At 29.5% G+C, this 13,683-nt stretch overlaps 3 protein-coding genes across 3 annotated transcripts in view; 1 reads left to right on the top strand and 2 right to left on the bottom strand.

The window, feature by feature from the left end:
- Window positions 1–695, top strand: part of PmUG01_06012300 (ADP-ribosylation factor, putative) — a gene marked incomplete at both ends in the record, with an annotated part of 1,482 nt that extends 787 nt beyond the window's left edge. Inside the window, 3 exons of the mRNA XM_029003687.1 lie at window positions 1–54; window positions 208–358; window positions 608–695. The exon at window positions 1–54 is cut by the window's left edge and continues 34 nt beyond it. Coding sequence (XP_028859782.1) covers window positions 1–54; window positions 208–358; window positions 608–695 — 293 coding nt within the window. The remainder of the gene's footprint in view (window positions 55–207; window positions 359–607) is intronic.
- Window positions 696–2,769: 2,074 nt separating this feature from the next.
- Window positions 2,770–6,600, bottom strand: PmUG01_06012200 (dihydrolipoamide acyltransferase component E2, putative; the record flags this gene model as incomplete). The annotated part of the gene is made up of 11 exons (XM_029003686.1): window positions 2,770–3,081; window positions 3,352–3,808; window positions 3,923–4,002; window positions 4,188–4,239; window positions 4,327–4,407; window positions 4,586–4,681; window positions 4,875–4,924; window positions 5,205–5,284; window positions 5,487–5,834; window positions 6,021–6,087; window positions 6,358–6,600. 11 exons carry the CDS (start codon window positions 6,598–6,600, stop codon window positions 2,770–2,772), a joined length of 1,866 nt encoding a protein of 621 aa, XP_028859781.1.
- Window positions 6,601–7,299: 699 nt separating this feature from the next.
- PmUG01_06012100 (histone acetyltransferase, putative) lies at window positions 7,300–12,031 on the bottom strand (the record flags this gene model as incomplete). The annotated part of the gene is made up of 3 exons (XM_029003685.1): window positions 7,300–7,376; window positions 8,194–8,392; window positions 8,609–12,031. The coding sequence occupies 3 exons, from the start codon at window positions 12,029–12,031 to the stop codon at window positions 7,300–7,302; spliced, it is 3,699 nt and encodes a 1,232-aa protein (XP_028859780.1).
- Window positions 12,032–13,683: the final 1,652 nt, after the last annotated feature.

The raw sequence follows: 13,683 nt of genomic DNA, 5'->3' as shown, positions 1-13,683 counted from the left end.
CCGATGGCTTAATTTTTGTTGTTGATAGTAACGACAGAGAAAGGATTGATGACGGTATTAAAAAAGAGAAAGAAAATTTTCCATATTTCTTTTACGTGTGAAGTAGTAATTATTTTGTTGTATTATATTATCGGCACAGCTCGTTACTGTTTATTATATTACATCATTATCTTATTATTTTATTTTTTTTTTTTCCTCAATTTTTAGCGCGTGAAGAGTTGCATAGGATGATAAATGAAGAAGAGTTAAAGGACGCAATAATTTTAGTATTTGCAAATAAACAAGATTTACCAAATGCTATGTCAGCAGCCGAAGTTACAGAGAAACTGCACCTCAACACGATTAGAGAAAGGAACTGGTAAGTGTGCACGATGTGTGTACTTGTATATGTATGTGTGTGTATTTATGTGCATTTATGTATATATATATATATATATATATGTATTTTATTTTATTCTTTTACACATTTGTTTCACGGTGCATTATGGTACATTTTCGTCATACATGCATGCATAGGCGTGTATACCCAATATATATATATATATATGTACATGTGCATATATACCAACATTTCACACACTTTTTCGTATTTCCTGTATTTTTTCAGGTTTATTCAGTCAACCTGTGCTACGAGGGGTGACGGACTGTACGAGGGTTTTGATTGGCTCACTACACACTTAAACAATGCCAAGTGAAAAAAGGTATGTTTGTTGTTTTGTAATATTTTGGGCATAATACGAAGGGGAAGCATTCAGCTTAAGTGTGTGTGTATGTGTTTCAAGAATGTATATGTATATATATGTATACATGCACACAATATACATGCATATACATATATATATATATATATATATATATGCAAGGAAGTCCAGTATTTACTCGTTGCATTGCCATTTTTGTTCGTACTCACATTTATGGAGATAGGATTTCTTTCTATTATTTTTTATATATTTTAAATTGAATATTATATCACGTTGGGAAATAGCCATGTTCAATAAGGGGGGGGGAAAAAAAAAAGAGAGTAAAAAGGAAAAAAAGAAAAGTCAGATAAGATATAACATTTGATAATATACAATATGATAAGATGATAAAAATAAAAACATAGGATTGTAACACAAAATTGCATGTTCATATCTTGGATTTTTTGAAAATTTAAAAATTAATTTTTAAGAAAAGAACATATGCGTTGAATCGTACCACTATGAGTTAACACTACTGTGAATGTACACATGTATATATATATATATATATGTATATGAACGTATGTGTATTTACTTATACGCATGTTTGTATTTTCCACGACCTCTTTTACGTATATTGTTAATTTTTTTATATTTTGCTATTTTACACGCATGCGTACAGATATATACATACGTACATGCGTACATATATACATACATATACGTATTTTATATACATACATATACGTATTATATATATATATGTATATGTACGTATGTGGACACATTATACCATATTTACTTGCATTCATTGAATTTTACATGCTTATAATGATTTTTTAGCACTTATATTAAACTTGGGTTGACAAATATATATCTATATATATGTATATATTTATATGTATATGTTCATATGTATATGTTCATATGTATATGTTTATGTGTATAAGTATATATGTTTATGTGTATAAGTATATATGTTTATGTGTATATTTATATATACATATGCATGAATGTACACTTTTTTTTTTTTTTTTTTGTGTTTTTTATACTTATCACAATAGAATTAAAAAAATAAAAAAAATTAATAATGCTTTTATTATTTTAAAGACAAAATTTTGTAAGTAATTTTTATTATTGTTCAAATATGAAGGAAAGGAATCTATTTTAATTTTTTTTTTCTTTTTATTTTTCGGATATAAAAAGAATAAGAAAAAAAAAAAAAAAAAAAAAAATTGTAAATATAAGTGTGTAAAAATTGGTACAGGAAAATTAACATGCTCAGTTAAGATAATTCTTAACTGTTCAGGTGATTTTCAGTTATATGAGGTTTTTCAATTGCATAGGTTTGTGGGGGCACTATAAATGTTTGTCTGTACCTTGTTTTATGTGCCCCAGTAGTTGATTATGTGTATTATACATATGTCACGTTCACATATGCACATGAATCTATATATATGTATGCATGAGCGTATGTGCATATGTCGAGTGTTTATACATACCCATGTATGCGGATATTTATGTATTTCGCGTGGATACGCACATTTGTAATTTTCACATGTGGTGAACACTTTCTTCTAGTGCCTACATTTTTAAAAATTAACATTTGCCTTATCACTCATTTTTTCTTAATGGTTATGAGTACATATCTTCCACATTCCTCTCGTAGTAAGCATTTGTAATATTTCATTATAGAAGGTGAAGATGAAGGAGAGAAAAAAAAAAAAAAAAAAAAAAAGGAAGTTTTTATAAAAAGGCTATACTTACATTTCAAATTTTAAAAAACTTCCTTTTTCAATATGAACAGCATATTAATGGAAAGCACAAAAAGATATGATAAATATATAATAAAATAACAATAAATATGTGTACTTAGCGTATGTTCCATGGTATGCTGTAACGTACCTAATTTTACAATTATGATTAAATATATCGTGTAAAAGTTATATTATAGAGATAGACACTAAGTTGCACATAAATGTACATGTCTGTGTACAGTAGTGTAGATTTTTTTTTTTTTTTTTTTATATAAATCCCAGCTAGCCATTTGTCAGCTCCACCCTTTACGAGCATTTTTTTTTTTTTAAATTTATAAAAATATTTGCATAATATCCTTCTCAATAAATATTGATAAGTCTTTCATAAAAGTTGCTGCATGGGAGCCGTAAATGTGCCTATGGTCACAGGTTAAAGTCATTAACATACCTTTTTGAATTTTCAAATATTCTAAATTTTCAAAGCTTGTAATATTTGTTCCAACAGATAATATACATGATGCATTTTTTGGTAATATCGCATCAAATTGATAGGTATTAAACATCCCTAAGTTCGAAATGTAGAAATTACTGCCCGACATGTCATTTGACGTGAGCAAGCCGTTTTTCCCCTTTTCAACTAGCTTCTGTGTGATGGTATAAAGGAAAAAAAAAAAAAAAAAAATTAAAATTAAAATTAAAATTAAAATTAAAACTAAAATTAAAACTAAAATTAAAACTAAAATTAAAATCAAAATTAAAATTAAAACTAAAATTAAAATCAAAATTAAAATTAAAAATAAAACTATAACTAAAATTAAATTCAAAATCAAAATTAAAATATGCTTGTATGCACAAACCATATCATTATGCACATGTATGTATGCGTCGCTGCACACATTGAATTATATGTTAACCTTCCATTCAACGGACAGGGTATATATATCCTTTTTATCAACTTGCTTGAGTACTGGCGTTAAAAGTGAGTCCTCTAAGCCTAGCGCATTTCCTATATTGACGTCGTCATTGTACAGTATTTTTCCCTGGTCCTTGTCAATATAAGTAGAGTAAATTAAGGGGTGTTTCACTAACACAGTTGATATACATTTGTTTAATATAACACTCATACTAATTTTGTTTTTCACTTGTTCATATAATTTAAGCAATTCATTTGTTTTTATTAAATGCGTAACACGGAAAACAGGAACACTTAACGTTTGCATCATATTATTTTTTATGGACTTCTGAATGGTTGTTAGTTCAACTAATTTTTCCTTTTGTGGTGTTGATATGTCCTTAACTATAGTGCTTTTTTTATTTTTCAAAAAGGCGTCCACATCTTCGTATGTTATTCGATTGAAAACTTTTGTGTTTCTACAAAGAGGCAGTAGTATGTACGTACAAGTTTATATACCATGAATGCACAATGATATATGTAAACACAAGCAGAAATGTATACATCAAACAAAAGTATATGCTTAATATTACGTGATATCACTTGGTTTTATTTTATGTTGACTCATCAGCTCGGCTGCAGATGGAAGCACAATTTTTACATCATGCTGTTTCTACAAAGTATAAAAGTTGTCAAGAAGGAAGTGGACGTGAGTAGGCATAACGCACAGCAAAAGGGAAGAGGCGTACATATATATATATATATATATATATATATATATATATATATATATATATATATACATATATGCATATATATGTATGTGCATACATGGTACATTTATTTACTGCAATTTACACTTATCTCCTCTTCAGCTACTGTGCTACATGTGCTAGCACTTTCAGTTGACCTATATGGTTGAAAATAATACATTGGATAGATGATGCCCCAGTTTTTGTAACATTAAATTTTTTTTATTTTTTTTTTTAACTCTCACCTGAAAAAATCGCTCAACGTGTGATTATATTTGTCATAATTTAGTTTGAGCCTTTCTTCCAATATTTTTTCGTTGTCCGGGCTTTTTATTAAAAAAAAAGAAAAAATAAACGTTAACAAATTGTATACATGTACCCACACATATGTATTATATATATATATATATATATATATATATATATATATATATATATACATATACATGTGTATGATATACCACTATAAACACAACTTTAAATATAAAATATTTTCTGTTTTACGTTAAATTTTTCAAAAAATGTGCTCCTTCAATAGTGCCATTAATCTTATTTTTGTAGTATGTTAATATGTCATTTTCATTTACACCGATATTTTTCCTGCTTATATAAAAATATTTTGAATTGCACAAAATATATAATGGAATACCATTTGTTAATAGGACAAACGATATGTATGCATGAAAAAGGAGAGAGAAGAGCTGTATAAAAAAATATATTAACTATGTTCAGCCTAAAACATATATATAATTACGAAAAAATACAATGTTGTAAATTTTGCTTTGTTTTTAACTTGACATAATTATTATGTGCATTTTGAGTGCTATTCGATTTATCCGCTTCCTGCAAAAAAATAAAATACAGTGAATAGTTACGCAAGTAAACAATTCGAATGTGTACAAAAAGGAAATGCATATGGGAAAAAGCTAAGCAAATATATTAACGAGTCATATAAAAATATGAACAGGTCGCATAAAAATATGAACAAGTCTCATAAAAATATGAACAGATCAAAAAATACATTAACAGATCATATAAATATGAGCACAAATAAAACAAAATATGTGCAGGAAAAAAAAATAGGGCGATGAAAAAATGAAGTGCCATATTTTAAATCGTGAACCTTATTAACAGAAATAATGGCTACTTCCTCGTTTATGGGTGCGAACTCTCCCTCTTTCACTATTATATTTTTGATAACACCTAATTAGGAAAGTTGAACATGAAAAAATAAGTGTAATAAGTGTAATAAGCCTAATAAGTGTAATAAGCCTAATAAGTGTAATAAGCTTAATAAGCGTAATAAGTGTAATAACGGGAAACTCGATATGCGAAGGTGCACTATATATTTTCATTAATGTGTAAATGGGTTAACATGTTTGCATCCTCAAACGAATAGGGTTACCTGAGTAAGGGCTCTTCACCTCTATTGTGCTTTTATCATCCTCGACGTGCATGAGGACCTCGTCTTTATTTATAAATTCATTTTCTTTGACCATCCACTTGTTTATTCTTATCATATTCTTTTTGCTTCTTATAAAAGGAATAAATATTTTTTCCTCATTTACATGTTCGCTGCGCGCATTAACGTGCGATTTTTTCTTGTATATGTTTGATTCTGCTTGTTTGTCCTCATCCCCCCCTTCTTCTACCTTACCCTCTACAATATTGCTGTCGTTTTGGTTAGACTCCTTTTCATCAAGTTGTTCATTCTCTTCCGTAGTTAGAACTCCCAGGGTATCACCAACATTCGCTTCGCATCCGTCTTCCACACACTTTGTCCTTAAGAAGCCTCATATGAAAAACATTATAAATATAATATAAACATGTACATATATATATATATATATGCACACCCTCATACAAGTATGTATGCGCATACACATCGCTTATTTTTATTGTTAAACGTTTAGCAAACTCATGTTTAGATGCAGTGTACCTTCATCAAACGCTTCAACGTCCATGTCCGCTTTGTCACTTTCGACAGTCATGATGATATCACCTAGCTAAAAAGGAAAGGGAAATATTCCCCCAAAAAAAAAAAAAAAAATGTTCAGGTAAAAGACGTTCATACAAAAACGCTACCATATGATAATCATGTTGTGTAAGTAGCAAAACGGAAATGTAGAACACTTCCACTCACAAAGTGCATATTGTATAAATATAAATACATATACATATATGTGCATGATAAGACAAATGACTTATTTATCAACAAGACATAAACTTGTTAGCAAAAAAAAAAAAAAAAGAAAAATTGTCCTCATCACACATACATTAACATAGTCTCCTATGTTTTTATTCCACTTAACAATTTTCCCTGTTGTCATAGTACTAGAGAGTGCAGGCATCTTTATTTCAATTGTTGAATACAACATATATTTTTTGCTTCTTAAATGGTTATAGTTATTCGTAATACTTGAGAAGCCATTTAAATATAAGTATTCATTTTTATTATTTTTCGAAATGCATTTAAAAAATCTCAAATAAAAGATCAACAAAATAATATTACACAACATTGTGTTCGTAAGGGTGCAGTAGGATATACGCTGGGGAAAGTAGCACACCCATACACATGTGTGTACGTATGTATGCACGTGTATATGTGTATGTATTTTCCTATGTGTGTCAGTATGTTTATTATGTGGAGATTTATTTATATTTATGTTTATTTTTTTTTAGCCGATCAAAACGTTTTAAGGTAAAATAATATACCACAATGTCGTTTATGAAGGGTAAAATGAGGATAAATTTTTTTAAAAATTATAATTTAAAAAAAAAAAAAAAAAGAACTTGTTCATTCGTGCAATGAAACATACGTGTAAAAAGTTATATTAAAACAGGCATACATATATATATACATATATATACATATAAGTAAAAATATGTTTTTATAAAAAAGATATAAAGTGAACGCTGAACTGATGTTTGGCTACCCATAAAAAAAAAAACAATGACAAATTGGCAAAATGACAAAATGGCAAAATGGCAAGATGGCAAAATGACAAAATGGCAAAATGACAAAATGACAAAATAACGGCATAACGACGTATCAAAATAATGAAATAAAATAATGTAAAATAAAATAGAACAATATAAAGGAAAACGAAATAAAATAAAACAAAATGAAACAGAATAAAACAAAATGGAACAGTGTAACGCAAAATAAACCAGTAAAAGGGTAAAAATAAAATAAAGAAGAAAACATCTTCATACCATCAGCTGTGCAATTTATGTTTATTAACATTCGCGTGATCATTTGTCTTTACATTAATTTGTTTTCTTTTGATATATCCTGAAAAAAAAAAAAGGAAGTAAAAAGCAGAAAAATTTATATATGTAACAATGAACATGGTGCCAGGGCCTTCATCCCATCATCCCTTCTGAGGGTGTAACATACGAACATACTTCTACATACAAGTGTACACGCTCACTTTTACACGCGCATGTGTATACATACGTACATTAATATATATATATATATATATATATATATATATATATATATATATATATATATATATATATACATATGTACATATTCATGTATACATATGTACAAGGAAGCACATCTTTACGGGGCATAAATATATATACATAAAATGGAGTGCATGCAACTGCTAAGAATACATCAAAATAATGCAGTGTGGCATGCATTCGAAATAAGGGAAATAAAATAAAATAATAAAAAAAAATAATAATAAAATATAATAATCAAAATAAAATAAAATAATCAAAATAAAATAATCAAAATAAAAAAAAATAATCAAAATAAAATAAAATAATAAAAAAAAAAAAAAAAGTAAATTGAAAAAAAGAAAAAATAAAATAAAATAAAACAACGAAACGACGAAGTCACAGGCATACTACGATCATATTAATTTTAAAAAATTTATAACTAAAAGGTTATATAACACTGTAAAGGATCACAGCTTGTCGCTGGTACCATAACTTGCATGGCGGCTTCCTCAAAAGGGTGAACCCCTCGCAAGCACTTCCGTACATGCACATACATGTATGTATAGGGGTTTGAGTATATATACAAATGCACGTATATGTATGCGTATATGTACGTGTGTGGATTTGCGTATGTACTGGCATAGGGAGCTTACCCGATAAATTCAACTCCTTCATAAGGGCCTGTTTTTCCTTTTTGTGTTTCTTTTTAAAGGTTATAGATTCTTTCTTCAGTTCGTCCACATATGCATCAGATGACAGATGCCCATTTAAGGAGCGTTTTTTCTTCTTTTTTTTTAGTTGCTCGTTAAGTTGTTCATTCACTTCTTTTTCTATTTGTTTTTCCATTATGTCCTGTAAAGGGGCATTAAAAGGGGGTTGGAAAAGGCGTGTAGTGGGAAGGGGTAAGCGTATGTGTATGTGTATGAGTATGCACAGTAGTATGCACAGTAGAATGTACAGTAGAATGTACAGCAGAATGCACAGTCGTGTATACATGTGCCATGTTGCTAACATGCAGCTAACGTGCAGCTAACGTGCAGCTAATGGCAGCACTGCGGATGAAGGTACCTTCACGAAGGAGTAAAATCGGTGCACGATTTTCCTAAATATGGCATTGACTTGGTTCACATTTACACTAATCTCATCTGCAATTTCTTTACACGTTTTGTGTTGAAAGGATACGGCATATAAGACAGTGTACTCCAAAAAGCTCAGATCGATATGTACCTTCTTAAATAGGATTAAGGTGGCTATGGTTGTCATTAAATATAGGATTTCGTAGAAGTTTCTACCCTCATTGACATATCTCCTCAGTCGACATATATCATTCTGGTGAAAGAAGTAAAAAATGTTTTCTTCATTTAAACAATTAGTATCATCGTAAAAAGAACAGTGATCATTGTTATCGTTTGGATCAAGTGCATTATTGTACTCATTCTTCAAAAGGGTATGCTGATGACATTCGTGATGGTTTGATAACAATGAGGAATTGTAATGCAGCAAATTAAAAACAATAAAGACTTCCAGCTTTCTGAATGCAAAGGATAACAAATTACGCAAACTTCTAACAAAATCTAAGTAAAAATTTATAAACACATTTTCCAATTGTTTATTGATATGTTTAACCATTAAAATGCTATATTCTCCTGTTATTTCATTTTTTTGCTGTTTCAAAAATATGGGTATAAATTTATTTTTTTGCCAAAACATTAGTAATCCTTTTGTTAATCCAAAACATGTACCAATATAATCAATTTTTTTTAATTTTTCATCAAAAAAAATGTTATCTCCTTTACAGTTATATAAAATTATATTATCTTTATACATTCTGCTTTTTGTTCTCTCTTTCGAATTGTACAGGCTATAATATTCAGATATCCTTTTTAAAAATTCGGATCCATAATTCAAATTTTGCACGGACGGATGAACAGATATGCGCACTATTCGGATGCCAATGTAATTATAAAAGTAATAGTTAAAATAGTCGCTAATAATATATGGTATTAAATTTCCCTCAAACTCCGTGTTCAGTTCTCTGACGGGATTATTGCGATTACAATTACTGTTACCATTACTATTATTACTATTAATATGACTACCATTACTATTATCACATTGTACTGCGTTTTCTTTCTTTCTCTCATCAACGCTACGTGATAATAATACATTTTTCTTGTAATCAGTTCTAACCTGTGCTCGTTCTAATTCTAATTCTAACTCATTTGAAAGAATTTCGCTTGGTCGTGCTCCTCTCCCCCGTGTAGTATCGTTTTGCGTGAGAGAACCATTGGATGCTTCCTTATTTTGCTTAACCAAATGATAGATATCCTCTAGACGTACAACCTTGTTCATGTTTGTCGGATCAATTATACCATCTATTGCACAGTGGAGAGCAGCATATATGTCTATTTCGTCCACGTTGTCTACTAACATATCGACATTCTTATTGTTTATCAGAATGAACAGATGATGTTGCTTCGAATCAAGTAACATGATTAAATCATTTGGAGTATTTTTATAATGAGAAGTTACAAATAGGGTCATAATTTTTTTTAATAAAATTTCACTACTTTTATTATAATTTTTAAAAATATTCTTATTAACATAATATAGTTGACAATTTGAAGGAGAACACAAATTATCTTTTAAATTATCTGTCTCATTGCAATTTAGACATAAAAAATTATTTAACCATATCTCTACTTCATCATTGTAACTATATCTAATGGGGTTATTTAAACTTATCTCTATAAATGCTTTATCAAAATAAATATAACTCATTTCCTTAAATTCTTCATATGTTAATTGTGTAATATATTTTTTTTTCAATTGTTTTAATAATTTAAATGTAAACGTTTTTCCAGTACCTTCATAACCATTCAATGTTGTAGATAAAATTGTTATTTCTCCTTTTATTTTATTTCTTAATACATCAATAGGAATACATGCTGCTTCATCTATTATCATCAATTCACAGTTCAATATATCCTCTTCTATTATATCACAGTAATGAATTCTTTGTTTTATATATTTTATATTTTTAAAAATTATTATTTCTTTTATTTTACCACACACATATACCTTTTCATAGTCTTTAAATTCTTTGAATCCTAAGATATTTAGACCCTTATCTAAAAATTCATATATAGTATGAACTCCATCATTATTTCCTGAGCATATTATTATATTACTATAATTAAAATAAATACTTAAAGATAGTAGCAGTCCAAGTGTAGCCGATTTTCCTCTTCCTCGATTTGCTAAAAGACTAAACAGAATTTCCTTTATCTTCTTTTTCTTCTCTTCATCATTCCGTAATATCTTACACATGCTCAGAAGCACATCCAGCTGGTCTATGCTCAGGGACAGGCGAAGCACGTTCATTACATTTCGATCCAAGAACCCGTATACGTTCCTAGCATCTGCGCGGTTAGCATCAGTGGATGCGGCATTGATTGTGTTATTGGCTGCTGTAGTTGCTGCGGTTGAGTCCTCTTCGTCACTTGCAGTTTGCACGTGTTGCCTGTCCACCCAGCCGCTTGTTCCCTTCTCGGTATTGTAAAACTTGGACGAATAGAGAAAAATTTGTCTTTCCTCTTTCTTCCTTTCGTTTTCCTCACATATACTTTGTAACATGAGTATCTTTTCCTGGAGTTCCTTTTTATCTGGGCAAAGGAACCCTCCCAGAGTGGCTGACCCCACGTTCGAACTCTCTCTTTCGTTTCTTCTTTTTCCTTTCGTTGTGCTATGCTTGTGGCATCCGTTGTTTTCCACATCTGAATCTATCCCTGAAGCTGCTCCTTCACCCGCACACTTACTCCCAGAAGACAGATCCGTAGAAAGTTTCTTAACATGCAAATGATTATCGTTAAGGGGCAGAATGTTCATCTCGTCATCAATAAACATTGCATTTTTACATTTATTTAGAGAAAGAAAAAAGCGATGAATATAATTATTGTACACGTTACATACTCCATTCATCATATATTTCTTATGGTAATTCAATGTTAAGTTATATATATCTCTTAGTTCGTCTAGTTTGTTTATTAGAAAAATTATTATGCCTCCACCTATTACGGTTTCAATACACCTGCATAAAATATTTGGTGTTATATATGAAAAATCTTGTAGCACACATAGAGAAAATGTTTTTCCTAAAACTTTTTGTGTATCTTTATAAAAACAATAATTAATATTTGCATTGTTTATGAACGCATCAAAATTGTTATCAACTGTTGAATCGAATATCCCTTTTTTTATTTTTTTTTTCATTTCACGGAACCTTTTTTTTTTACTAGTAGAAAAATCTAATTTTTTCTTGTAGCACCATAGTATGTTATGTGTTTTCCTTACTAATCGGTTTAGAAGAAAATGAAAATTTACTACTACGTTTTTCCCCTGGTCACCTACAACTAAGAACATACTTCTCTGACCTAGAGTCAAGTTGTTCTCTACTAAAGTTTTTATCCTACTGTCCACTTTTTTCTTCATTTGTTCGTGTTGTGGATGTAAGCAGTTAACTAGTTCTAACTCGGTTTCACGAGTACAAGGTAGGCAGGTAAATACGGATGTATGTACGTACGTGTGGAAGTATATACGTATGGGAGTATATGTACGTGTGGAAGTATATACGTATGGGAGTATATGTACGTGTGGGTGCTTGTACGTGCGGGAGTATATCTGCGCGCGTTTATGCAGGTAAATATCGTCTTCAGCTTCAGGCTACCAAACTAGGGTACCGTCGAACAAGTTGAGTTTTGCTGAAGTACGCTGATGTGATGAGTAGTCAATCTGTCAGTCATTCATATAATGCAAAACGGACCACATGCGAGTTACGCGTCGGTAGTACAAACACATACATACGCATATAAGGAAGTACATACATGTACATATATATATATATATATATATATATGTTCGCGTACATGTACACGCCCTCTTTCATACGGGTGAAGCATCCACAATGGATTTCTTCTCCTCGTAATTCTTTTGCCTCACACTATAGTATCTACAGTTAAGGCAACATAAATTTCCGCTTTTTCTTCTTTTCAACTAATTTAATATTAGCTTTATAATTTGCGAAAAAGAGGAGAAAAAAAAAAAAAAAAAAAAGAATAATTAAAAATTAAAAAAGTACATGGAATGATTTTTACCATATAGTACAAAATAGAACAACAAATCTCAATAAAGTGCAATGAAACAATGATGTATGAATTAAAAAAAAAAATAATGTAACATTCTTATAGAACATAATAATATTTAAAATGAAATTAAAAATGGAGCGGTTAAAAAAAAAAAAAAAAAAAAATGTACCACAATATGTACGTATGTTTTCAAATATACATATATTGCAAACGCGGGAGTACCGTTTGTTTATTTGGCTTATTCGTCAACTTGTTAACTTATTAACTTGATAATTTTTTTTTTTTTTTTTTTTTATATACTTGCAAGTAAATCGAGCATATATTATATAATTCCCACGTATGACTGTAACGTAATGTTAGCTTCCTTTTGTAACGTATTGCATTAATTTGGGTTTTCTACTACAAAATACTACTCTCTACAAATGCATAGCTTTTTGATTCTGCATTTGATAAGAAGAGGTATACACGACTGCGCTGCAAACGCATTTGAGGAAGCTTTCTTTCGTTTTAGGTCCCCTTTTAGATGAGCTACGCATAGATGTATGACGCATGTACATCTACCACTACGTACGTATGTATGTATTTTTGTATATATTTATGTATACTTATGCGCAACTGGCGAAGGTTGAGAAGTTACTCAAAGCACATATGAGTAAAAAATTTGGGGGGGCGTTGAAAAGGGAACAAATTAAAAAAAAATAAAACGAAAATAAAAGGAAAAAAAGGAAAAAAAGGAAAAAAAAAAAAAAAAGAGGAAAGAAAAAAGAAGAAAGAGGAAAGAAAAAAGAAGAAAGAGGAAAGAAAAAAGAGAAAACACGATAGAAAAAAGAAAAAAGAAATCCATATTGAAATCTAAAACTTAACAATTTTTTCAAAAGCCGTTTTGGTTGAAAGGGATTACAAATATACCTTTATTGTAATGTATGCACTTATATTTAGGTAACTGGTCATATGAACATATATATATATATATATATATATATATATATATATATATAT

Source organism: Plasmodium malariae (assembly GCF_900090045.1).
Source record: "Plasmodium malariae genome assembly, chromosome: 6".
In the NCBI taxonomy this organism is placed as follows: Eukaryota; Apicomplexa; class Aconoidasida; order Haemosporida; family Plasmodiidae; genus Plasmodium; species Plasmodium malariae.
The sequence above is the reverse complement of the archived record's forward strand: the minus strand, read 5'-3'. Positions and strand labels throughout refer to the sequence as shown.